The sequence below is a fragment of the Theobroma cacao genome, chromosome 1 (genome assembly GCF_000208745.1).
Source record: "Theobroma cacao cultivar B97-61/B2 chromosome 1, Criollo_cocoa_genome_V2, whole genome shotgun sequence".
Classification (NCBI taxonomy): Eukaryota; Viridiplantae; Streptophyta; class Magnoliopsida; order Malvales; family Malvaceae; genus Theobroma; species Theobroma cacao.
In genome coordinates this window covers 31,767,060-31,792,970 of record NC_030850.1, presented here as the reverse complement: position 1 = coordinate 31,792,970, position 25,911 = coordinate 31,767,060, and the positions used below count along the sequence as shown (strand labels likewise).

General features: G+C 35.0%; 5 protein-coding genes across 6 annotated transcripts; 3 read left to right on the top strand and 2 right to left on the bottom strand.

The window, feature by feature from the left end:
• LOC18613667 lies at positions 1,158–4,032 on the top strand. Its single transcript, XM_018118225.1, has 4 exons — positions 1,158–1,203; positions 3,052–3,179; positions 3,341–3,646; positions 3,769–4,032. Exons 1-4 carry the CDS (start codon positions 1,158–1,160, stop codon positions 4,030–4,032), a joined length of 744 nt encoding a protein of 247 aa, XP_017973714.1.
• On the top strand, positions 7,316–11,030 carry LOC18613666 (protein disulfide-isomerase like 2-1). The gene is made up of 11 exons (XM_007051005.2): positions 7,316–7,854; positions 8,393–8,477; positions 8,651–8,748; positions 8,867–8,922; positions 9,086–9,203; positions 9,451–9,478; positions 9,579–9,670; positions 9,772–9,928; positions 10,023–10,147; positions 10,241–10,340; positions 10,663–11,030. The coding sequence occupies exons 1-11, from the start codon at positions 7,703–7,705 to the stop codon at positions 10,726–10,728; spliced, it is 1,077 nt and encodes a 358-aa protein (XP_007051067.2). The 5' UTR covers positions 7,316–7,702; the 3' UTR covers positions 10,729–11,030.
• Positions 11,464–13,913, bottom strand: LOC18613665. Of its 2 annotated transcripts, none has more exons than XM_007051004.2 (3): positions 13,597–13,913; positions 13,237–13,334; positions 11,464–12,423 (listed from the first exon to the last, which is right to left on the bottom strand). In XM_007051004.2, the coding sequence occupies exons 1-3, from the start codon at positions 13,720–13,722 to the stop codon at positions 11,859–11,861; spliced, it is 789 nt and encodes a 262-aa protein (XP_007051066.1). In that variant the 5' UTR covers positions 13,723–13,913; the 3' UTR covers positions 11,464–11,858. The 2 variants fall into 2 exon arrangements, with proteins under 2 accessions (XP_007051066.1, XP_017977287.1); XM_018121798.1 differs by having other exon boundaries at positions 13,602–13,913.
• On the bottom strand, positions 17,149–18,925 carry LOC18613664. The gene has a single exon (XM_007051003.2). The coding sequence runs from the start codon at positions 18,591–18,593 to the stop codon at positions 17,409–17,411; it is 1,185 nt and encodes a 394-aa protein (XP_007051065.2). The 5' UTR covers positions 18,594–18,925; the 3' UTR covers positions 17,149–17,408.
• LOC18613663 (phosphoribosylformylglycinamidine cyclo-ligase, chloroplastic/mitochondrial) lies at positions 22,056–25,422 on the top strand. The gene is made up of 8 exons (XM_018121779.1): positions 22,056–22,529; positions 23,149–23,243; positions 23,313–23,414; positions 23,516–23,575; positions 24,009–24,181; positions 24,445–24,547; positions 24,637–24,795; positions 24,932–25,422. Exons 1-8 carry the CDS (start codon positions 22,187–22,189, stop codon positions 25,100–25,102), a joined length of 1,206 nt encoding a protein of 401 aa, XP_017977268.1. The 5' UTR covers positions 22,056–22,186; the 3' UTR covers positions 25,103–25,422.

Genomic DNA, 25,911 nt, shown 5'->3' with positions numbered 1-25,911 from the left:
AGTAATTTAAAAAAATATTTTTTTATAAAGAACAAAATTAAAAAAAATTAAAGAAAAGCTCCTTATAAGAGTTTTATCTTCTCTTTTTTTAAAAACACGGTCAATTTTTTAAAAAATACCTTATCTCTAAATTGATCTCCCTATCATCTTCTTTCCCTTTCAAATCACCATTCTGCAACGCAAATTATGATCTCTCTCTCCTCTACCCCTTTACTAGAAACAAAATAGAAGATCCAACAATTGAATAGTAAAATTTGAATTTTTTTTGTATTTTTAAAGATTAAGAGAAAAAAATTCAAAATTTAAAGTTGCATTCAAAAAATATTTAAAGGTTTTCTCTCTTTTTCACCAAAAAAAATTTTTATACCAAATATATCGTTTTCTCTTTTCTCTTATTTCTTAGAAAATTGAAGTATTATGATCCGATTACTTGTTAGATTAACAAAAATCTAATACTATAAAGTTTGATAACTCTTCCGATTCTGTATGCCTTTATTTGATTTTAGCATCTAAAATCGTATATAAACTCGAAATAAATTTATGCCGTTTTAATTAATTAGGTGATCAAATATGATATGAATACCTTTTGTAATAATTTTAACCAAAATGAGAATTTATATAATTTATTTTATCAAATAGCTTTTAAAAATTATTTTTTTTATAAGAGCTTTATAATAATTTTTAAGCTGAAAAAATGAGGTGAAACAAGCTTTATTATACAAGAAAATTCTAATAAAAAAACACATATAATAAAATATCAAATTTCAAATTTTAAATTTTAAAAAACAAATTTTTTTGCTTCAAATTAGATGATATTTTTTTATTTATCTATTATTTTATTCATTAATTATAAATTTTTAAAATTTCATAAACTAGCTAAAAAATTGATATGTATTCTCATTGAGTATAGAATTATTATTTTTTATTTTCGTGTGAAAATTTTAAATTATATATATGAAATTAGAATATTATTACGCTTTTCAAAAAAAATTAGAATATTATTACTAATAATTATCAAATTACTTTATTAAATTTTTAAAAAATATCTTAATGAATACGTGCAATTCTGTTTTGGTTATTTCCTTGCCCTCAAGCTGTCCGGAGTTATCAAGCGCTCGTTTCTTGCTGGCAAGCGCGAGGCAGAAAGCTGAGTGGCGATGATTAAGTGCAGACTTCGAGCTTCTCTCCACCATCAATTGACCGGTAAGTATTCTTCTACTACTTCGGGGCTTTCCTTTTCACTGCTAAATGATGAAACTGACACATGCTGAATTTTTTCCCAGGTGACAATGGCATTGTTTCAGGAAGGAAAATGATTATGCCTTCTACCAGGCAAGTTTCGCAGTCTATTTTTATACGAGTTTGTTTGTTATGTATTTTGATGGTGCTTTATCAATTTAGCCGCTTCAATGCTGTAAATTTCTTTGTTGTGGTGCAAATTGACTGATTAATATACAAGGGTTTCTGCTTTCACACGTAATTATCAACATTGTCTGTTTTGAGGCAGCTCTGTATATCTGAATCTTGATAATAACTTGTGGCTTGTTTGTTAAGTTTAATACCATGATGGGTAACGATGAAGTGGATAAAATATTTGACTAAAAAATAATTTGTGGGTAATTCTGTTAAGGGTTTACCATTTTAGTAAGTCGTGTTATATCTTGCTGGCAATTTGGAATTATTGACTAGGATTAACATTGGGTTGATGCAACGATGGCTGCATTACCTTCTGACAGGAAGGAATACTGTTAGGTAACTCTCATGGTGTCATGAAGGAGGGTGACAAAGCTTATTGTTATTCATAATAAAGAGTCGTTTTATGACATTGGATTGTTTTATACAGTGAAAACAATAAGAAAGGACTAATAGACGAAACTTTTCATAAGGGAGTTCCAGGACCTAATTTAGAGCTGCTCGTTGACAAGCCGTGATTGCATTGGTTTTAGAGTAGAGTTGGGATGTGGACTTACCTTTTCAAATAAAAATTTCATTCTCTTTCTGATTGAAGAAGTTTGTTTTATAAATCTTTCTTCGTGCACACAATAATTTCTTCACTCTCGTTATTATGGAGTAGCTACTAGAGTCAATTACACGTCTCAAAACTCTCTGACCTTTGATTGTGCCTCAAGAATGAAGAGAAAGAAAAAAGAGAAAAGAGTTTTTTTTTTTGTTTTTCTGACTTACAGAAGAACTTGCATTTATTTTTTGACTGTGTGTTGAAACTAATATGTCTATTCATTATTTATAGACTTATTAGGGATATAGAGATATGATATTATGTTTAAATTTAAATATAATAGATAGATAATTTAAATTTAAATAAATTAAATTTAAATTTATCCTATTTTAAAAATTTATTATTAATTATTCAATTAAGTTATATCAAAATAATATATAATATTAATCAATTAAATATTAATTAATTATCCACAAATATTTAATAAAGTTGCATGCTATGTAGACGCATCACATTTAAATGCAATAAGTAGAATGTAGTTTCAAAGGTAATCTGTGCAGGATTCTTTACACTTCATTCTGTAATATGTGCTTTCTATTCCATTAGCATAGTTTTTTGAATGCACTCATATGTGATTCGATTTCTAAGGGGGTCATTTGAATTGATACTTAGTCTTCTCAATCAGCATCATGCTCGTGTTTATCATCAACGCGCTTTCTTGTCAATATTAGTTTTTTGGAATGTGTGAGTACATTAAGATATACGAGTTGCAATAATAAGCCCTGCCTTTTTTTGAAGCACTTGGGTTTGCTAACATTCGTGCAGTCTATTAAGAGCAAAAGTAAGCAGCTGTTTGCTCAATGCAATTTTCCCAAAAATCTGTACATTCAGGCAGTCCCTTTGGATTAAAATCTTAAACAATTAACCGCACTCTATGCAAAGTAGATGTGACACTGGAATTTATAAATTCTATTAGCACATAGTGTATAGGAGGTTATCTTACAAAAGGGTTTTCGGCAGCATCCAATCAAAAGGGTTTGAGAGCCTAAAGCGGCTATTGCATACTTTGACCGATGATGATGATTATTTTGTAGAATTAGCCTTACCAGTGGAAGGTGGAGGTGTGATTCCAAAACTGAAGACAGAAAAGCCTGAACCATTTGGGGTAAGCATTCAAGGCATTTCCTACACTCCTTCCCACCCTTCCGTCCCTCTATGGCAGGTATGTCTTAGTGGCTGCATGTGTACAAGCATGCCTGCATGTATGTTGTGTGTTTTCCTGTTGACATCTCTCTGCAAATAAATTTTCATGATTAGTTCTGGTTCCCATGATGTCAAATGTGCTCTGACTTGGTTGTCGTCTAAAATCGCCATTTGAAGTAGAGAATCAGTGGTACCAAAAAGAAACCCTATGCCTCATTTTCTAAGGCAGACAGCTTCCCCAGCATGAAGGATATAGCACTGGAAGTGGGGAACTCTTCTCCAGTTCCTTCTCTGGATTTTGAGAACTGCAATGATGAAGAATGTACCTTCAAGTTCGGAACTTCACTCTCTGTTATGATTAAGAATGAACCATCTATAATCAACCTTCTCCAGTTGAAGGAGGCAATTTCAGCTTTTGTCAAGGTCCCAAAGGCTTCCAAGAGGTCAGTTCCTAATGGACTTGATTGTTGTGACATTGAATTTAAGGTATTTCTCTTTCTTCACGTTATTAACTTCCCTTCCTCCTATGTCATCTCTTTTTGCATATGGTCACCTGGTAAGTATTTTTTTGGCCAGAAACTAACAAGTATTAATGGATGCTGTTCCAGAGTGTGGAATCAAGAAACACAGCACCATTAATTGGCAGTATAACAGTAAAGAACTTCAGTCTCCCAATATCCTTGCTGCACTCGTTCGAAACTGTTACAATTACAATTGGCAACATCAGCTCAGAGACCGCAGATTCAGCAATACACTCTACATGCACATTATGTGGTCGTTTGGAGGGGCTGGTGAGGACAAAAGAGGATGTTTTGGATGCCATATTTAGTGTGAAGGGTGAGACAGACACAAAAAGTATACTAAAGAAGTAAGAAATGTTCAGAGCATCATATTCCCTATGTTATATCTTGGTTAGAAGTCATGCTTATCTACATAAATTTTGTCATATTTGGTTATAATCATGGTCATGCATGCCATGTCACCCTTGAGGTAAGGTGGGAGTGGAACAAGTATGAAGACTTGAGTCAGTTATCTAACTGAGTTGAAGTTGTTAATAAGCTTATTAGCGATTTTCTTTGTGGCAATTTTGGTCGTTATTGAGCTTTGCTCTTGTTGCTTCTGTCTGTGTAATATTCTTCAGATGAAAAGGATAGTATGCATGCATGAGAACAATTTAGATTGTTATTTTTCAAAAAAAAAAAGTGTGTATGATTTACTCATAAAATTATTGTTATTTTTTGCATTAAAATAAATAAATTCTTCTAATTTCAACCAGTTAAATGGTAACAAAATATGTTGCTTTTGGTATTTGTTGGAAATATTATGGTATTCCATGAAATTGAGTCAAGAAAAATAATAATCCTTATTGTCGTATATACTTTTGGTAGAACTTTTTTTTCCATGTACTCATTCTATACAGAGTATGTTGGAATGAGCCCTGCAATCAACTGAGATTAGTCAAAACTTAGTTTTAGACATACAATCATGTCATTCACATTGAATGATTACAGGTTTTCATTCATCAATAAGGCATCAATTATAAAAGTTATAAATCTATTAGATGAAGTACATGAGATTAATATGCCTTACAAAGGAATTGTAATGAGTTAGAATTATGAGATTCTTATGCATTAAAGTATAATTTCTAAATGTTTCTAGTTGATGTATCATTGAAACTAGATATCAATGATATTTAGAGACTGGTGCGTTTTATGTTTTTTACTTGGAAAGTAAGCAACTGATCCTATAGGTTAAAGTATAGAGATACTTGGAATTAGAATGTAAGGGTTTGCTCCATAAACAAGTTCACTGAATATGACTCAACATGAGAAATGCATTTGTTATCTCACTCTAGTGTTTATGCAAATATTTCTTATGTATCAGTTGTATAAACACTCTTTAAACATGAAACAACAGGTTGTTTTATATATGGAGTATTAGATATTTGATCGTATCCCTATGGGTTCTACTAAGGATGCCAAAACAAGATATGGCTAGTTGTAGCATGAAGCATGTGAAGGCAAATTAGTGATCAAGAAAGGAATCATCACTCCAAGTGATTTAGAGGACATATCTTAACAATATATTAGCTTGTTGAAGTCCTTGGCCAAAGCGACTTGGAGATTATGAAAAAGAGTTTCACAAGTCTCTATAAAGCTAATAACCTAACTTTAAGAACGAATATGGAGATCAATAAAAATAAATACTGCACTATACTCTTATTATTTTTGAGATATATGATGAGAGAATGAATTACACTGATAGACTATAAACTGAAAGGTTGTTAAAAAACCTTTTGACTCTTCTAACAATTAAATGATCATAATGCATTACTGAATGCCAATTTTGGTTTATAGAATTGAATTAATTAATTTAATAAAAAATATAATTAATCTTCATTTTCAACATGTTAAGAACTTAATGTGTCACACATAATAAGTTGAATTATGAATTAAATTGAGAGTGTAATGATTGTAAATTGGACTTAAATCATACACTAAGTTTTTAACTTTTAAAGACTTAATTAAAATAGTTTAATTAAGTATAAGGGAAATATTATAATTAGTTATAATATTAACTTTAATTGTAAACAAATAAAGTAAATTAACTTAAATTTTAATTTTAATTTATAATAATCTAATTAAAAAAGTTTAATTAAGTGTTGGATCAAGGATATAATATTAAGACATTATTTGCAATTTAATAAGTTAATTAATTTAGATAGAAATATCATTTTTCAGTTACTTCTCATAATATAAGTGAAACACACAAATTAGTTTTTTTGAGTTGTCATAAGACTAACAAGAAAAGTCTAGTTGCATACTTTCTTGATTGAGTTGGAAAAATAGTTTTCCAACTTTGTGTTCACTTAGGAGAAGTGTGATTGTGTGGAAAGGACAAGTTGTCGTCTACCTTGCTAACACAAAGGCATAGCTAAAAAAGCTTTGTCTTTATGAAGGGTTAAGTGTAATCGTATATGTAACAGTTGGAGGTCAAGCATTTGAGTAGCTCGACTTTTTTGCTCCTTGCGAGTTGAACAAGGAAGAGATGTTGTCGTGATAACCACATCATTTAGTAAAAGTAACCTCATTTTTTTTATTATTCCTCTCTTTGTTTGTATTAAAACCACCATGTGCCATGTTTTTACTATTCGTTTACAAATTTTTTTGTTTCATTCCACTACGTTTAATTTGATCATGCCTTTCCCAATAGGATAAATATTGTTATCACTATAATTTGTAGACAGTCTACGTAAGTTAAACATTATTCAATTATTCACGCTTTCTGTTATACATAACATTGGCAAGTGCAAATTGAAAGTTGGCTCATACTAACAGCGTAGACATCTTCCTATTGTCAGCTTGAGCTATACAGTCATGGATAAGTTCAGATGGTCAGCCGCTTACAACTCTCTGCGGCAATGACCAACAATGGCAGCGCTCAAGATGACGTAGGGTTAAAAAGTAGTGCACATATGGCTGGCTTTAAAAGGAAATGCTTATGACGAGCATTTGTATCGAAGACCTGGAGTATCTGCATCATTGCTTGCTACACCTTGAAAATCATCCGCGAGGCTGACGATATTGTTCCAACATCGACTGAGTTGTAAATTCCCAGCAGCAATTATTGGAACGAGTTTATTAGACTTAACCATCAAATCCACCGGTTCTGATATTTTGACAGCTTTCTTGAGGAAATCTTTCATAACAATGATCATTGGAAGATGTCTTTTTTTTTTTGGTAGTGTAGATATTGTTGATCAGATTTAACCACATGGTGCAACCAATGGGCTTTGGTTACATACTCCATTTTGTAGTGGAGGATCCTTCCTCAGTTGGGAAACCCAGGGGAAAAAGAAGCCCACTTTGGTTGGAGCAATAATCGAAGGACCCCTTTGTTCGAGTCATTGCCTCGAGGATATGCTGCTCTTGTAACATTAACTATTGAGCCGTTCAGAGTCAATTAATAATTTTATACGACAATGGTCAATTAGCCCAATCCACATTCACCTAATTGGGCTATGAAAAAAAAAGGTAAAATTGGGCTAAGGCGGCTACTAACTTCAATCCTAAGTCCTCCACGACAGCCGAGCCTATCACAGTATGCCATATCAACAGAAACACGTCACCGGCGTTCGCTCTGCCGAGAGGCACGGAAGGTATCATATCCGCTGGGCATCGTGGTGAAAGAATGCGCCAACGAACTAATCACGTTTTTTAACCGAATGAAATTATGCCACGTCATCGTTTAAGGTATAGAGTACGGTATTCTTCTTTGCACGTCCTTCCTTTTTACTGACCTTTTCATCATTCAAGAAGTCCACCGCTCAAAACCAAACAAGCCCACCTAAAAAATATCAGCATATGTTTTGAATAAATTGATCCAGAAAATTATAAACTTTGATAAAGTAGAAAATTAAAAAATAGAAAAGGAGAAAATCGTACCCTTCTAAAAGTCTTCTCAAGCCTGGGAACAATAACAACAATAGATATCGAAAACTAGACGGGGGTGTGAAGGCAGAGGAAGCAAGAAACAAAAGAAATGGAGAAGTCTCAGATCTGGGTAGCCTTTGGAACCTTGGCTTTGCTATTGGCATCAGCCTTGGCGGACGATGTCGTTGTACTAACTGAAGAAAACTTCGATAAGGAAGTTGGTCAAGACAGAGGAGCTCTCGTCGAGTTCTATGCTCCTTGGTAATAACTTTTCCGTCGCTATCTCTAACGTTTTCATTTTTTTATTAGATTAGATTTATACTTTATCTTTACGGTCTTTCACACTCGATCGTCCTTAATCGATCTTTAGATCTATGTTTATATGACATTTGCTTATCAGGATCAAACTTTGTAGATCATTGAATATTTTTTTTTTTTTTATAATTGGGGAAAGGGGGATTCGAACCCTGCTCTTTAAGTAGGGGGATTATGCACCAACCAATGAGACAAATGCTCGGGTGCTTATAGATCATTGAATTGTTGCTTAAGATGTTCTTTGACATTTGCTTATTAGGAACAAACTTTGTAGATCATTCAATTGTTGCTATATATGTTATTTTTTAGGCTTTTTTTTTTCTCAAGAATGTGAATTTCGTATATGTTTTTTTTCTTTTAAAAGACATGTCAGTTCAGTGATCTCATTTCTGGCTATGGATTTAGAATAATCGGTTTTTTTACTGCCAAAAAACTAAGTTCCAGCTAGTTATATTCGTAACATTATTGTTTTTTCCAACCGCAGGTGTGGTCACTGTAAGAAGCTAGCTCCCGAGTACGAGAAACTTGGGGCAAGCTTTAAGAAAGCTAAGTCCATCTTGATTGGAAAGGTTAGCGATTTATATTGTTTGTATATGAGCTGTTGATTGGAATATTTAAACTATTCATATCAAATTCATTTATGTTCTTTCTTGAATTGTGGAAATTTTGCTATGTTGAAGATTTTCTTGCAATTGCTATTGCTTTATTAGAAATTCTTTTTCCTTTTTTGATGTGGGTGTAGGTGGACTGTGATGAGCATAAGAGTTTATGCAGCAAATATGGTGTCCAAGGCTACCCAACTATTCAGTGGTTTCCTAAAGGCTCTTTGGAACCTAAAAAGTGAGTGAATCTAATTTATCTTGTAGAAACATACCCCGTAAAAGTCTAATTTAACTTGTAGAACCTAAAAACTTTTGTTGTCGATATCAACTTAGTAGATCAAAATTGTTTTATCTAGGTATGAAGGACCACGGACTGCAGAGTCCCTTGCTGAGTATGTGAACACTGAAGGAGGTACATTTCTCTTTTTTCTTTGTAGAAGTTTCTGCTTTGTGGTTGGTTAATCTAGGAAAATTGTATCTTGAGTTCTTGCTTCTGTGTTTCCCAACGTGAACTTGCTGAACATAGATGCCCAAAAACCTCTAGAGATTTTCTAAGCCCATGTATTATTTTGCAGGGACCAATGTGAAGATAGCCACATTACCATCTAATGTTGCAGTGCTAAATGCTGATAATTTTGATGAGATCGTCCTTGATGAGAGCAAAGATGTGTTGGTTGAGTTTTATGCACCTTGGTAAGCAGTTGTGCCTATTTTATGTTGTTGGCATTATTATTATTTTGCAAAAGTAATGAAGGTTAGGGGCTTTTTCTAGTTCAGCTGTTGCAAATCCCCCTTAGGTGGGAGCTTTACATTTTAAGGACCTCATATTATTGCATCTAAAATATTCTTATCTAGCAAGTTTTGTTGGTTTTCTTTTGCTTCTATCTGTTCTATTTAATGTGTTCTCAGTTGACCAAGTTCTTGGTTGGTTTTCTGCCAGGTGTGGCCATTGCAAAAATCTTGCTCCTGTAAGCATCCATATCTTTGCTTTAAAAAGTAGGCATGGTTATTTTGGTTAAATGATCTATGTTCTAACCCTTTGCTTTTTTTGTTCTTTTGTGCCTAAAGACCTATGAAAAGGTAGCTACAGCATTTAAAATGGAAGAAGATGTAGTGATCGCTAATCTAGATGCTGACAAACACAAGGATCTAGCTGAAAAGTAAGTGTGAATTAACCAATAAGCTCAGTTTCCTTTAGAAATGGTTTGTTAGCAATTATGGAAGGTATCGATGGATGTTAAGGCCTTTGCTTTAAGTGCAGGTATGGAGTAAGTGGGTATCCAACATTGAAATTCTTTCCAAAGGGCAACAAAGCTGGTGAAGACTACAACGGTGGCAGGGATCTAGATGACTTTGTTACTTTTATCAATGAGAAGTCTGGCACCAGTCGTGATGCTAAAGGGCAGTTAACTTCAAAGGTTAGTATTTCCTATTATTACTGTTGTACATCCTGTTTGTCCTTATTGATACATCTGTATGAGATAAATTTTCCTTCCCTTCTTTTTTGCTTAGGCCGGTATTTTGTCAAGTTTGGATGCATTGGTGAAGGAGTTTGTGGCTGCTAGCAATGACGAGAAGAAAGCAGTCTTCTCTAAGATTGAAGAGGAAGTTGAGAAGCTTAAGGGTTCCACTCTGAGGTATTCGATCAGTTCCTTGTTTCCTGTTTAAGTTTTCTTTAGTCTAAAAGAACTACTGTTCTATGTATAACTGTCTATGCTGCTTGTTGTCAGGTATGGAAAGATATACTTGAAAGCTGCTAAAAGCTGTTTGGAGAAAGGTGCTGATTTTCCAAAGAAGGAAATTGACCGGCTACAGCGCATTCTGGACAAGGTAAGGATTTGCTGTTGGTAGCAATCAGAGCATCCTTAAGCTAATTTACATTTTGGTGGTTTGAAGATTACAATTAATTACTAGGATGTGCCCTGACATCATTTTTGCCATCGCTATGAGATTTGACTGTAGATTATTGATGCTTAAATTTCTACAATCATGAGATTTTGATGGGTAATGTGGAACTCATGTTAGTGCCCACTTTGTAGGGGTGTTTATAACCTAATTAACTGTGGGAGCATACTTTCCATTTTAAGCAACTGCTATAATGCTATTTGAGATTGTTGTAAACCGTCAAGTGTTTATTTGTTTTTTTGTGCAGTCAATAAGCCCAGCAAAAGCTGATGAATTCACACTCAAGAAGAATGTCCTTTCCGCATTCGCATGAAATTGGTAGATCACTGTATTTCACTTGTCTGGTGCACCGTTGGGATTGGTTTTCCTCCCTGTGCTGGGATCTAGTGTTTCACCCTGATTTTAATCTTGAGGGGATCTTTGAGCAGCAAACAGTTAGGCCTTGATTTGAATTAAGCACTTGCGTGCAGTAGTAGTTAAGAACTTGTTATTATGAGAACTACAACTTGCTAGAGCACTGATTTTGTTCGGCGCATCTTAATATTTACACCCGTGTTTTCAGTGATAGACTTCCAATTCTTAAATTAAAACACACTTGTTGGAGATTTTTTTTCCGCTCTCCCCTTGGCAGAATTCAAAACTTAAATGATAGCTCGTTTGTATTTGATAAACAGCAATTCATGAGGGCTTCAGTTCAAAACTAAAGCTACTAGCTCAGATTAATTTTTTCTTTTTGCTGGACTCTATGATTCAAGTCTTCAACAATCAAGCCTCCGTTGTTTTCGGCCTAAGAAAAGCTCCGGCGCCTTGAGAGAGGCATCAGAGAATTTGAGAGGCAGTGCAACTTCAATCTGATATTCTCTTATCATCAGCTATGGACTACATGTATGAGCACGGCCGTTCAATATGCCAGCTTCTTGAACAATCAAGACTTCCTAGGTTTATACAAAAAATTTTGAATAGCCAGTTCAAATAAGCTTGCATAAATTGACATTTAGCCCTGCCTAAAAATGAATTCCAAGCCAGATTCTTGATCATTACTGTGAGATTCTGAAAATACGCTTTGCTATAAAATTGGAATGGTATGCAAATCAAATGATACTTATCAAAGAATTTTGGCAGATATTAAAGCATAACAAGATGTACACTGATTTACAAAGGGCGCTTTGGTCCAACAGAGAGTAAACAAATTACGCAGAGATACTTCTAGTGACGAAAAGTTCTGCCACAAGACTGAAATAGCCTACTCTCTACTCTGGACAAAAGAACAGCAGATGCAAACTCATAGCTCTGATGCTGTTGATGATGAACGAAAAATTTATGGCTGTCTGACTCACTCCCGGCAAAATCAATTACAAGCTCCACAAATGGGTCCAATTCGACACTTAAGTTACATCCAAAATGAGGTTGGAGCCAGTTTTCATCAGTCATTTCTCAAAGCATCTAATCCCCAGATTCATCCCCTTTCAAATTCATATTTGACACTCTGCAAGAATCATCTTGACTAAATTCAGGCTCTGAGATACCCAATGAAGAACATTCTTCAATCTGATATTCTCTATCATCAACTAAGGACTTCATGTATGAGCATGGCCGTTCCTCAACCTCAATATTAGGCACATTCTCTTGGCCTGAACCAAATGGCAATTCAAATGATGACGGAGCAGAAGGCTGTGCTCTCATCTGTACAGAACGCAAGAGTGCTGCCCTCCTTAAGTCAGCAGAGTGGCAAATATCACTTGGTGAGGATGGGAACCGGCCCTCTGTATCTGAGCCTCTTTGGCGAGGCTGTGAACTAGCAACAGCACTGACATTCCCATGCGAAGGGTATGAGCTAGTAGAAGGAGGGGAGCAGAAACCATTCAGTGGTCTTTGATACCTATACGGGGAAACAGGACTAGTGGGCAGGCTGTCAGAATGGGATAAGCAAGTGTTCATAGGCGTCTCACAAAATCTTGAGTCATCTGAATCTTCTGACATTGGTGAATATTGCCATGACATTTCATCCCTGGAAAGATAATGAGGATGAGTTTTCAAAGATGCAAAAACTTCATCATGTTGATTTGAAAATGTAGAAACAATACTATACTGCCAAGGTAAGTCATAAATAGACAAAACAGAGTAAAATATTGTTCACAATTAGCATTCTGGACAAGCAAATGCCATACTGCTCATACAACTTCATCTGTTGCATAATTCCTTTAACTCAATAAATAGGTGTGCGAATAAAACAAAGATAACTTTGAAACATAATCCCACTTAGCAAACCTATGCAGCCCATAAGCAAACTAACCTCCCATACAATGTAATCCAACTTTATCACATAAAATTGAAAACAAGACCTTCAGATGATGCAACCCAGTTGCAGGCTACAATTTAAGACAAGAATCACAAAGAAAACATCTTCAGCCTATTGTTAGATTGACAAACATCAACATTTTGTTCTACCTGGGAAGAAAACACTTGACAAATTACCACGAGGCAAAAGATAGATATTTACATTGTATTTCTAGCACCCAAGAACAGCTATTGGAAAATGTAGCGATCATACATGATATACTCCGATATACCGATATCCAACAACAAACAGAAACAGCTATCTTCAAGTCATTGACTATGCCAATATTGACAAGCATCTATAATAAGGCTATGTAATTATTCCAAGGGTGAAATTATAAACATGAAAAAAACCAATTAGTCCCTCCACTCTTTCCTATATCTGGATTTGTTCTATAATACAGGGACTAAAATAGAAAGGTCCAAAATAAAATCAATAGAAACTAGTAATACTAAGTTGACCAAGCTTGAGACAACAACTAACCTGGGATAGAACATGCCTTCAGCCCTAGCCGGAGATTCCATGAGATTTTCAGGAAGGGGGTCCCCAACAGTCAATCCATTCAAACTAGACGCCATTATCTGCAAACAAAGATTTAATTTTTCAATAATTGAAGCCCTTTAATGCAAATATCTAAAATATATACCGTAACAAACAAATGCCTTGTGTACATGGATAACAACTACCCAGATAAATTAACCTTGAAAGAAATAGAACATGGAACTTTCTACGCTTTGGGTATCTCATCCAATTAAACTAAGATTAAAAAGTTGAAAATTTGACAATATGGGCATTAAAAAAACAATGAAACTAAAAAAACAAGAAAAGAAAAGAGGGAAGAACCTCACTGAGATAACGCTTGTGAGAGTGGAGATTGTCAAGATAAACCTCATCTTCGGGATCTCTGCTTCGTTTCGCGCTTGGGGATGACGTCGATGTCGTTGTTGCCGAGCTCGATTCAGGACCCATTGCTTTTTTAGCTCTGAATTTCCTTATTCGCTTGGATTAAAATTGAATTAAAGATAGAAGCAAATTTAATGTTGCTTTACGACGAGAAAGATTTCGGATCGAGACGTTGAACGATAAAAGATAATAAAGTGAAACAGCGATAATTTGGCTGGAGGGGTGATAGACGAGGGAGATCGAGGAGAAATACAAAGCTGTCCCGGGGTGTAGGATAGAGATTATGTCATTTGTTTCAGCTCTTGACACGTGTTAGTATGAGTAATTCGATCACTTTTCGATCTTCATTTGGAATTGGCTTGAAGCCGGTGAAAATAATTGTTCCAATCTAATCTCATGCTGTCTTTAAATTTAAAAAATAAATTTATAAATAATATATTTACATTTTCAATTCAAAATATATATTTGATAAATGATCAAAGATTTATATTTATATACCTAACACTTAACCCATCGTTTATTGATACGAGATAAGTGATATTTCATTCAACTTAATTATATAACATTCTCAGTGCACTAACTCTTTATCCATAAAGAAGAATAATTTTTACATTAATGACTCTTTATCCATAAAGAAAATGAATTCTTACACTAATATGAGTCTACTGGATCTGCTCAGCTTAAACCCAACTTCTTGTGATTTTAAACTTTAAAAATAGAACTTAAATAAGTATATAAATCATAGAATTGTATTTTTTCTTAAAAAAAATCAAACTCTATTCTTTAATAGAGAATTGTATATTGATTATTGAATTAAATGTTTAAATACACAAATTACTTAAATATTATTATTTAAAAAAAATCATGAACCAAAATTTTATTGTTGATTTAATAATTTCTCATGTGATTTCTTTTCATTAAAAAGTTGAATAGGAAAGCATAAAATTACTTCATTTTGGCTAAAAAGAAAGAAATGATGGAAGAAAGAGAAGTAAATAGTAATAGAGAAACTCTATCAAACACAATTCATAAAAAGATTTTTGGGTCGTCTTAAATCATGTTCCTGAAGTGGATTCATGTTGGTGTGACAGTACCCATTTTTACTTCTAGTTTTTCTGGTCGGTAAATGTGTTCCACCCATTTTAACTGTGCAAACTATCAACTCAACTCTGTAGCCTGTAGGGTTGCTATTTTAGCCAAAACTGATTGTAAAATGACGATAGAATCAAAACAATTGGGACATGAATACGATCAAACGAAGCACAAGGTCCAAAAAGGAAAAGCCCAAGGGAAAAACCGGATACTATGTAGCATACAAGATAAGTGACATGAATGACATGTCAACCTCAAAAATGCTGAAGAGAAAAGCCTGACTCGACTCCCCCTCCCCCTCCCCTCGCCTAAAGAAAAAAATTTATATAAAAAAAATGTGAGGCAGAATTAAGTGATGCCAACTCTCACCATCACATTTATAAAACTGATCTGACAACAAGAAAAGCCCCCCCCTGGGTAATACTAAGTGACTCCCATATTGTCTTCATATCTGTGAAATAATGCTCCAAATTTCACCATAAAAATCAGATTCCTGATATATTTGGAAAAAGTTAACCCGGTGATGAGACCCTTTTTGTATGTTATCAAGCTATCCTTTGAACTGTAATTTGGGTATGAACTTTGAGCAGTGAGTTTGTGGTCGATGGAACCACAAAGGAAAAGAGGAACTGGGCCGCCTGGTGGGCTTTAAAACTGGGGTAGGCCGATCCGCAATTTAGAGTACCTTAGAGACTTAAAGTTGGGCATTAACTAACATAACCGTTAGTTGACGAAATGAATCCCAAAGAGCAGCCATGGACATGGGGAATAGAAAAAGGACAAAGAAAAGGTAAACCAAAATTGATGTTTGGATGCGTTTAGCAGTACGAATCTCCCTAGTATGGTCCACGGTCGGCGCAATTGGCGAAAAAAATCTGATGCCACACTGCAAAGCCACTGAGGCAGGCAACAGCTTTCTCTCACGATGACTTAGCCATACATACTGCCACAATCTCAACCTGAACAAAGCAATCGCTACTTAGCTTCAACACCCAAAACCCACAATTTAAGAGCCTCGGACAACACTAATCCCTTGGCCTGCCCTTCGTTAGTGTCAGATTTGTTTGAGATGGAGCTGGGTCCCCCTTGAGATTCTATTAAGATCCTTTGGATTATGAAATCTATTCTCAGTCTTCAATGCTTCATAATTTTAATTATCTTTTCACCAAAGAAGCGAAGGCCGGAGGAGCACTTGCATTTACCCACCTTCATACGAAGAAAAACCAGCCATTATCTTGCTAACAAGGTTTGGTTTGATCCATCACTTCATGCATCCGATAGTAAGTAAAATATCTTAGATTCCATTTATCGATGACTCTTGGTTGATGCTAAAATTGATACAGATCATTTACCCTGAACATCTTTAAGTAAAAAAGAAACAACCATTATCTTGATCGTAGTGCCCATGTGCATATCAGTACCTATGAGGCACTTTTCAGTAATCCCCAAGTATACAGAGAAGAATCTAAGCATTAGCATCCAGCTTGATATTCCTAAGAAGGAAAATCTGCTCCCAATCACATATAAGGTTGGTCGGGAGGGGTTACATCATTTAACTCCGACCCTCCCCTCAATCAATTCAAGCAAACAGCAAGGAAGTGGATGAGAAACACCTAAAAAAGGGTCACATACAAATTACAAAGCCTTTCAAAATGAGGGTGGGTCATATCTTTATACCTAACCGAACACAAAGGTCGCCCCATGTGGGTCTAACGAGATTTTACGAAAATTCAATCCTCACCTTGACATGGATAATAACAGAGGATTACAGCTCACCTAACAACGAGAACACACCCCATGTGGTTCAGCTAATTCCAAGCTGCAGAACTGTTGGGTTCTTTGAAAAGATGCGATGGGGATGGGGATGGGGATGGGGATGGGATATACTATTAATGATTCATAATCTTATAAACGTGCAGATGTTAGCCACCGCCCCCACATAATCCCCATTCTCTCCTTTCTAGCATTCAAGTACGTGCAGTTACGAGGGACAAATCAAGCCTAAAATTCAAAGCTTTTTGTGAAGGAGAGAGTTGTGGTGAATATTAGACAAAAAATGGTCCACACGGATTACCCCACACCAGATCATGAACTAAACCATCCTCAGGAATAATAATATATTAAATAAAAATGAAATGCAAATATCCATTCCACAAAAACACTACACTATGAAGACTAGAAGACAAATCTCCTACAGATGCCACGAGTATTTTACAGTGTCTCATGCATATGCAGCAGTCGGAGAAAAAGGCAGGGGACTCAGATAGGAGCTGAACAGTAACAAAAATAAAATTATTGCACGGCAAGGGAAGCCTCCTCCCAAAAAGTTTTATCATCACAAACAGTGATTAGTCCTAAAAATTCACTACTCGCAATTAAAAAAAGGATGCTGCCAGGGCATAAATAAATCGGAAACACTGCAATTAATCAACTTTCGGGATTCAGATAATGCAAGGCAGCTGAAGAAGCTTAACAATGTTGACTAAAACATACTAACTTCTTTCTACTGTACAAAAATATTACAAGTAAAAGGCCAGAGGGCAACCTTAAACTTACAATAAAAATACATTAAACTGTATTTTATATTTAATATCCTCAATAACCCAAAAAGAAACTATACAAGAGAAAACAGGACCCTTTCTAAATCTGTCCTCCGTTAACTACCTGGACGAGACTGGATTCAAACTCCTGGCGAGTCCGTTAAGTGCACCGTAACCTTTCGAACTGAACCCCAAGCACCCAAACAATCCTTGTCTGTAAGGCAAGTAAGTCCTCTTCTTCATTTCCTCAGCTTGAGCCCTGTTTGTAGTGTAGAGCAACTCGTGCGGCGACGGAGGCAACCGTCGTTTTGCTACCCCATTTGCTGGCTTTCCAGAACTCACTTTCTTACCCGCTCCTTGTTTGTTTTCCTTTTGTTTCTGTTTCAAAGGAGGTGGCTTTTCCTCTTGAATCTTCTTTTCTTTCGATGGAGAGAAAGAAATGGAGGTCCAAAACTTTTCCTTCCCATTTGCTCTCCCTTCACTTTTACTTCTATACAAAAGATCTTTTAAGAATATCCACTTTTTGGAGTTTCTGCCGGAAGATGAGGATCTTGATGAGGAGGCAGAACAAGACGGCGTCGTTTCATTCGAAGTGACAGTTTCTTTTAAACCCTCCAAAATGCGTTGGCTAACTTCTTTTTGTACTTCTTCTCTGCTACCCTCTTCCTCCTCTTCTTCTTCCCATTGAAACTCTACGTTTCGAAGCGGTGATAAAGATCTCGCCTTTCTGTGCAAAGATCTGCTACGGAGTTTCAGATCTCTTCCTCTAGAAGCTCCTCGGTTGTTTAAACCATCGTCGTTTCTGAACTCCACGTCGTCTTCTTCGACGTCAAGATCTAATAAAGGAGATAGGATCTGAGGTCTTTGTAAGTGAGAGGACAGCTTCATGGGCCTGATCTGGCCGTTCAAGAACAACTCGTCAGCCGAACTCATGGATCCAACATCAACCGAACCACTGCTGGAGAAACGAGACGAGAACTCGAACTCGAACTCGAAAGACGACGTGTCGGATTGTGCCGACATTAACGAGGGCTCGGATGAAAGATGACACGTGGCGGACGGAGCGGAAGATAGCACGAAATGCATGGGACTAGCCGGCGCACTGTAGAAGTATCCCGAGGTGGGGCCACGGCCGGGGCTGGAAGGCGCACTGACGTACGGAGTGGAGCAGGTGGAATCGAGGTCTTCACTGAAACGCGGCGTTTCGGTGGGGTCGCCATCGTAAGGAGAAGAAGAAGAAGAAGAGAGGCGAGTTATACTTTCAGTTTCAGCGTTGTTAAGGTTGTTTTGAACTACTAAAACCATAATGAGAAGAAGAAAAGAGTTAAGAGAGGAAGGTTGAGTGGCTTGCGGGGCACGTAATAATGGAACAGAGAGATCGCAAGGAGCGAGGAGAATGCTTCTGAATATGATGACGAGAAGGAAGGCAGAAGGCAGCGAAGAGGTTGTTCTTCTGGTTGATGGGTTTAGATAAATAATAATACAAAGTAGTAGCAGCAAGCAGCAGTATTTCTTTGTTTTTTTATAACGTCAGTACCTTTGTCTTTGTTTTGAGGTTTTTGAGGTGGTGAATTACCCGTTTCGCCCCTACCGGATCTTCCTTGGACGTTTTGATTCGCCGAATTGCCCTTTTCAAATACTGTCCTTAGTGTCCATTATAAAATATTGTACTAATATATTTTCAAATATTTATTTTTTCCATGATGGTATATTGGTAATTTTATGAAACAGAAATTGAATTTAGTTGTTTGAAAAAGACGTGTAAATATAAATAACTACCGTGACAGTAATAAATTTAATTATAGTTTAGGTTGTCGATAGTCGGAATTGAACTTCTTGCTGTCTTCATTTATTACGTGGAAGGAGCGGGGCAACGAAGGGCAAACAAGGAAAAGGATAAAAGGGTAAATAGAGACAGGGAGCCCTGAGTTCTCTGGGTGATAACATGTGACTGATGTCATCGGTGAGCAGAGGAGGGACTCATCAAACAAAGACTCCAGTTGAAGACGTGGCGGCACGTGCCTGGCTTCGACTTCCCATGCCCTGTTTTCACTTTCTTTTGCAGAATACTGCTAACTAATAATAATAATATATTAGATATATATTTTTTAACTTCCCCATGCTTCACTGCTGCCTGCTTCTCTCCCTTCACGCTGTCTTTGCCTCGAGTGAGTCTGACTTTTTCTAGTTTTCTCTTCCTCTAGCCAAGCCATGGGGGGATTCAGGATTTATGGCCCAACTTGTTCTGCACGTTGCCAAGTTACTTATTTCTCAGGTGATAATTCATAGTCCATTTAGAAATTTATTTATATAATTTGTACTTCTTTGTTCAAGTTTGTGCCTTTGCTTTTGGTATAATTTCAAGATTTGTTGCAAAAGAAAAAAAAAGTTTAAAATAAATAAGCTTTATAATCGTAGTTTATAGATCTGAAAATCGGAAAAATTCAAAATATGAAGTTTGTTTCGTGGTAGGGTCTGTTAAAATTGGGCTATGTGAATGGGCCAACTTATTTTGCCCTTTCGGACTTTCTTAACAAGTAAGTATTGGGCCTCAAAATCATTTTATATGATTTACCTAATTTAGGCCCTAATTTAACATTAAGGTCGTGATTGAAAAAAATTTGGATAGAGAAAAATGCTGTAGAGAATATTTGAATATTTGACATTATTATAACAAAACGCTGTAGAGAATTAAACTGTTTGAAAAAAAAAATACAATGTAGATGAGTAGTGTACAATTTTTTTAAAATTTTTTTCTAAATGATTGAAATTGCTTTAAACGAACTATATTCTCACTATACTTTTATTTATTTTAAATGCATTAATTTTTTATTTTAAATTAAAAATATTTGAATAATTAAAAAATATCACTTTGAAATTCATAAAAAGTAAAAGGTGTATTTTGATGATTTGATACTTAAAAAAGTGTTTATTAATCACAAAAAAATACGAAAGCACATGTCTGTTGCAATTACTCAAAAAAAAATTGATAACAAACATTTTTTAAACCAAACCAATATACTTTTAGTATTATTTTGGAGCCAAAATCACTTATTGGTACCTAAATGCTATTAGAAGAAAAAAAAATCTTGTATGTATTTGTTACAAAGGAATTTAAATTATACATGTTATAAAGGTATATGATATAATATATATATGTCAAATTCTATTTGTAATTTAATTTTGACTAATTAATAGTATTTTAATTATGAGCATTTTCAAAAATAGTATTTAAAGATAAGATGTTTTTAAAAATAGCCCTCTTTATAATTTTAACTATTTTTAGCTAAGTTGGATAAAATTACCCTTAATGAAATTACACGCTATTATGTTACACGTCATGTACAAAAACTTACGACAAGCCATAATTAGCGTGTTACACGCTATATACAAAAATATGTGACACGTCATGTACAAAAATCTATGACAAGTCATGATTAGCGTGTTATACACTATGTATAAAAATATGTGACATGCCATGTACAAAAACCAATGACCAGCCATGGTTAGCATGTTATACGCTATGTACAAAAATATGTGACAAGTCATGGTTAACTTGTTACATGCCGTGTACAAATATATGTGACAAGTCATATACAAAAACCTGTGACAAACTATGGTTAGTTTGTTACACGTCATGTAAAAAAACTTGTAACAAGCCATGATTAACGTGTTACACGCTATGTAAAAAAATATGTGACACGTCATATACAAAAACTTGTGACAAGTCATAGTTAGCGTGTTACATGCTATGTACAAAAATATGTGACAAGCTAAATACAAAAACATGTGACAAGCTATGGTTAGCTTGTTACATACTATGTACAAAAATCTGTGATAAACCATGGTTAGGTTGTTACACGCCATGTTGAAAAAAAATACTATTATTAAACGCCATGTAAAAAAATATGTTACACGTCATGGTTTAAAAAGGTTGTTACACGCCATATTGAAAAAAAATATTATTGTTACACGTCATGTTGAAAAAATATTGTTGTTACACGACATATTCAAAAATATTTTATTACACTTTAATGTCTAAAATGTTGTTGTCACTTACAAAACAAAACTTCAAATCCTCTCAACTTTTTTTTTTGACAATTTGGCACAGATTAAAGTGTTTTTAACATGTTTTCATAAATCAAAATACAAATATTTTTTATCTAAAACACCTACTATGACTAAAAATAAATAAAAAAATTCTTTGAAAACTTAGACTTATAAATTTCAAAATTTTGAGTTTATTGATATTTAAGTCATGAATTGGTTCAATTAAAAACTATTTCATACATTTGTGATTATTTTTATCATTTTAGTTTCATCCAAAATACCTAAAAATCGAATTTTTCAAACAATCACCCACTCAAGCATGTCAAAACTATTACTTGGTGTCTTGAAAGTATAACAAAGAGAAATTTGAAAACGCTCGAAAGCATAGCAGATGCATGTTGAACAGAGAAATTGATAAAATTTGAGAGACTGTGATGGTGAGAGAGAAATCCGAAACATAAATGGAGAGAAATAGAAAGAAATTGTGATGAATGATTTAATTTATTTGAAATAATTTAAAGAGAATTTTTGTCAAATTATAACTAAATATGATTAAAAATAATTAAATTTATTTTGATGGTTACTTTTAAAATAACTTTATCAAAAAAATCATTTCTCATAATTTTCTCTTTTAATTAAATATTATAATCTCAATATTATATTACAATTCTAATTAAATAATTTGTAAAATTATTTTAATAAACACTGTGCCAAACGTGCTTTGTGCATAAAAAACGATGTAGCTCGGCTTCTTTCCAGTTTCCCCCCATTCCAACCCTACAAAGCCTAAAACCCACTCAGTCGATTACTGCTTCTTCTTCCTAAAGCCGTTCTCTTCCAACATTGCCATGACCAACACTTTGGCAGCCGCCAACGTCGAACTATCTCGCTGCGTTGCGGCTTCTTCCAGGCCCTCTTTCGATAAACCCACCACTGCAACTCAACCTGCTTTTGGGATAACCCCTTACCGCTGCTTCTCCCAAAGGTATGCACCGCTTTCTTTATCCCCGCAAGGACGAAATAGCGTTTCTCACAGCCGCATAAATTCGATGTCGAAGAACGATTCTGATGAAGCAGGTGGGCTAACGTATAAGGATGCTGGTGTTGATATAGATGCTGGGTCTGAGCTTGTTAAAAGAATCGCCAAGATGGCACCTGGAATCGGTGGTTTTGGCGGGCTTTACCCTCTCGGTAACATTTTTTTCTAAGCTCTTTTTCTTTGCTATGAAAAAGGAGTCTTTATAAATGAATGTGGGAGTAATGTATTAATTATTTTTAAATTATGAATTTATGATAGAGTTTGTTATTCCTTTTCGACAAAGGCTACCTTTCTTATTGGTTGAAATCCGAAATAGTTAAGCTCATCGATTGGCTGGTTTTGGTTTAAAATAGGCTTCCCCTTTGGCGTCTTCGATCTCCAAGATTATAATTTTTGTAACTTTTTATGGTTCTGTTGTGTTATTGACGAAGTAGCTTATTAACAATGTGGTATTCTTAGGCAATTATCAATTGCCAGGTTCTGTTGAGGATCTCTTTACTATAATTAAGTTTTGTTAGTGTTTTTTAACTTTAAGAACACGCAAATGAGAAAGTACTGCTATCTTAAATGTTTATAGAACCTATCTACATCTTTTTCTCTATTTAGAAAAATCTGGTATTTTTTGGGTTCTATTGGTTTTTTTTTTTTATATAATTGGGGGAGGGGGATTCTAACCCTATTAAGCAGTGTGATCATGCACCAACCAATGAACCAAATGCTCGGGTGCTGGGTTCTATTGGTTTGTTAATAAACTTTTGGTCGAATGGACAGGTGACTCTTACCTTGTTGCTGGAACTGATGGTGTGGGAACCAAACTCAAGCTAGCATTTGAGACTGGAATCCATGAAACTATTGGGATTGATCTTGTAAACTTTGGAAAACTCTGTTATATGCATATATATTAATATTTTCATCCTAATAAACCCATACTGCAGGTTGCAATGAGTGTCAATGACATTGTTACTTCTGGAGCAAAGCCATTATTTTTCCTTGATTATTTTGCAACGAGTCTCCTTGATGTTGGCCTTGCTGAAAAGGTTTAAATTGTTTTGTATACTTCAGTTACTTTGAGCATAAATCACATCTCAGTGGCTAACTGTCATTAGTAATGTTACTTTTCTGTTTTCTTGTTCTTCAGGTTATAAAAGGCATTGTAGATGGTTGTCAACAGTCTGACTGCACTCTGTTGGGTGGAGAGGTACATAATTTAATTTAATTGATATTTAAAAAAATTAAATGTATTATCTAATGAGTGGGATGAATAGTTTCCTGTTGAAATTTGGAAAATTTTTAAGTTCATGGAATTAAATAATTAAGAATTTTGATTTGAAGAACTGTGACTAGCTCTGTAATCATAAGGGCTGGTAACAATGGACAACCATTTGCATCTCAGATATAGCAATTACTGTATGTCAAGCTCACACTTAGACATGAATAGTATTCATAGGAATGACTTTAACCACAAATGGTTGATTTTCTTAATCCTGTATATCTTATTTAATTGATCATAACTTGCCTTTGTGTTGAAGATCATATCTGCAGAATGCATTCGCTGTCATATGTTGAAGCCCTTTCAAGTTTTATGTATGGTTAAAATTGCTATGAACATTTTAAAATTATCTGTATTTCAGACTGCAGAGATGCCAGATTTTTATGCAAAGGGTGAGTACGATCTTAGTGGCTTTGCAGTAGGCATTGTTAAAAAGGATTCTGTTATTGATGGAAAAAACATTGTGGCTGGAGATGTACTGATTGGCCTACCTTCTAGTGGAGTCCATTCAAATGGTTTCTCTCTTGTCAGACGGTTAGCAACTTCTGTAAATGAATGTCCTATTTGTAATTATCTTCAGTTGTAGTGTGAGAGATATGCTATTTGTAATTATCTTCAGTTGTTGTGTGAGAGATATGCTGTTTGTAATTATCTTCAGTTGTGGTGTGAGTGATATGGTTGAATCTGTATGCTTCTTTGATTAGTAGCTTTTCCTGTTTTTGCTTTTTTACAAAAAAAAAAAGCCCTCTTATTTCTGATTTATGGAATCCTTTTTGTGTACTTATAATCTTTTGCAGGGTTTTGGCTCGAAGTGGCCTGTCTATAGAAAATCAACTTCCTGGTGCAGCAGTTACATTAGGTGAAGCATTGATGGCACCAACTGTTATATATGTTAAGCAGGTTATAGTCAATCTTTATTTGACATTATGAGTTTGGTTTCCTCATGTCGTGCAGAATTGGCAAGCTAAATCCTTTTTCCCTGTCAACAGGTGCTAGATTTAATTAGCAAGGGAGGGGTGAAGGGAATCGCACACATCACAGGTGGTGGTTTCACAGACAATATACCTCGAGTGTTTCCAAAAGGCCTTGGTGCTGTTATTTATAAGGATTCTTGGGAAGTTCCAGCTGTGTTCAAATGGATACAACAGGTAGAAAGTTTTTCATGGCATGTTCTTAAACCTACATAGAGATTGAGTTATTTTTCTTGCTTTACATTACCAGATAATTTTCTAAAACCTACAACAGTTAATATTCGATTATTTTAAATGATTGCTATTGATTTAGGCTGGAAAAATTGAAGATGCTGAGATGAGGCGGACTTTTAACATGGGCATTGGCATGGTTCTCATTGTGAGTCAGGAGGCATCTCATAGAATACTTGAAGATGGAAATAGTGCTTACAAAGCCTATCGCATTGGTGAAGTTGTGACTGGAGAAGGAGTGAGCTATCACTAGAAAGTGTAGCTTGTGTTGTAACATGTTGTGACATATTTATTTCTCTGTTAATCGGAACGAGATGTGCACTTGAGGCTTTTTGGTTTGTCCCATAGTCCAACTAGTGGACAATGCAAGTTTCATTTGACGCAGTTATTCATAGGTAATATGAGTTTGGATAGACAAGTCGTGTGGAGTTCTCTAAAAAATTCATAAAAGGACTGAATTAAGGTTGGCTCAGCAGGCTCTCCAAAAGTTTTCATACAGTTGTAAATCTGAGACTGCTATAACAAGTCTTTCTTTCTTCAATCATCATAATGATTTATGCTTTTGAGATCTTATATGTTTTTACTGTCATTGTTATTTCTACAAAAATTTTCCTTTTCTTGTATTGCAACTCACTTAAATTCAAGCAGTGATTTATGTATATGTAGGTTCACTTTGGTTGTTTTTTGTTTAATGATCATGATTGTGATCATCCTTGTCATTCACTAACCTTTGACTTCGAACTAGATTCATGCTGAAAGTCAAGCAAGTATAAGTTTGGAACTTAAAATGCCCTTTTGGAAAAAGAAACCAATTGCAGGACCTTATTTCTAGAACAAAGTATGAAGCAGAAAACAATTAGATGATTTAAAAATTGAACATGACAGAGCCATTTGTTATTCCAAGTTTTCTTCGTCACCATCTCTTCTGCGAGTAGGCAGATTACCGTAATTCTAAGTTTTTAACTGGATCCGTTTTTTCTCAAAATTCTTCTTGTTATTCCTTCCCAAGCCTGCCCTGTCTACCTTGATCTTGCGAGGAGGCTGTGTCTCTCCCACCATTGT

Coding starts and splice junctions, on each gene's coding strand:
- LOC18613666 (XM_007051005.2), top strand. CDS start 7,703: ATGGAGAAGTCTCAGATCTGGGTAGCCTTTGGAACCTTGGCTTTGCTA. Junction 9,671..9,771: donor CACAAGGATCTAGCTGAAAA/GTAAGTGTGAAT, acceptor CTTTAAGTGCAG/GTATGGAGTAAGTGGGTATC. Junction 10,341..10,662: donor TACAGCGCATTCTGGACAAG/GTAAGGATTTGC, acceptor TTTTTTGTGCAG/TCAATAAGCCCAGCAAAAGC.
- LOC18613664 (XM_007051003.2), bottom strand. CDS start 18,593: ATGGTTTTAGTAGTTCAAAACAACCTTAACAACGCTGAAACTGAAAGT.
- LOC18613665 (XM_007051004.2), bottom strand. CDS start 13,722: ATGGGTCCTGAATCGAGCTCGGCAACAACGACATCGACGTCATCCCCA. Junction 13,335..13,596: donor ACAAGCGTTATCTCAGTGAG/GTTCTTCCCTCT, acceptor CTTTGTTTGCAG/ATAATGGCGTCTAGTTTGAA. Junction 12,424..13,236: donor GAAGGCATGTTCTATCCCAG/GTTAGTTGTTGT, acceptor TTATCTTTCCAG/GGATGAAATGTCATGGCAAT.
- LOC18613667 (XM_018118225.1), top strand. CDS start 1,158: ATGATTAAGTGCAGACTTCGAGCTTCTCTCCACCATCAATTGACCG. Junction 1,204..3,051: donor TCTCCACCATCAATTGACCG/GTAAGTATTCTT, acceptor ATTATTTTGTAG/AATTAGCCTTACCAGTGGAA. Junction 3,180..3,340: donor CTTCCGTCCCTCTATGGCAG/GTATGTCTTAGT, acceptor CATTTGAAGTAG/AGAATCAGTGGTACCAAAAA.
- LOC18613663 (XM_018121779.1), top strand. CDS start 22,187: ATGACCAACACTTTGGCAGCCGCCAACGTCGAACTATCTCGCTGCGTT. Junction 24,182..24,444: donor GGTTTCTCTCTTGTCAGACG/GTTAGCAACTTC, acceptor AATCTTTTGCAG/GGTTTTGGCTCGAAGTGGCC. Junction 24,548..24,636: donor CTGTTATATATGTTAAGCAG/GTTATAGTCAAT, acceptor CCCTGTCAACAG/GTGCTAGATTTAATTAGCAA.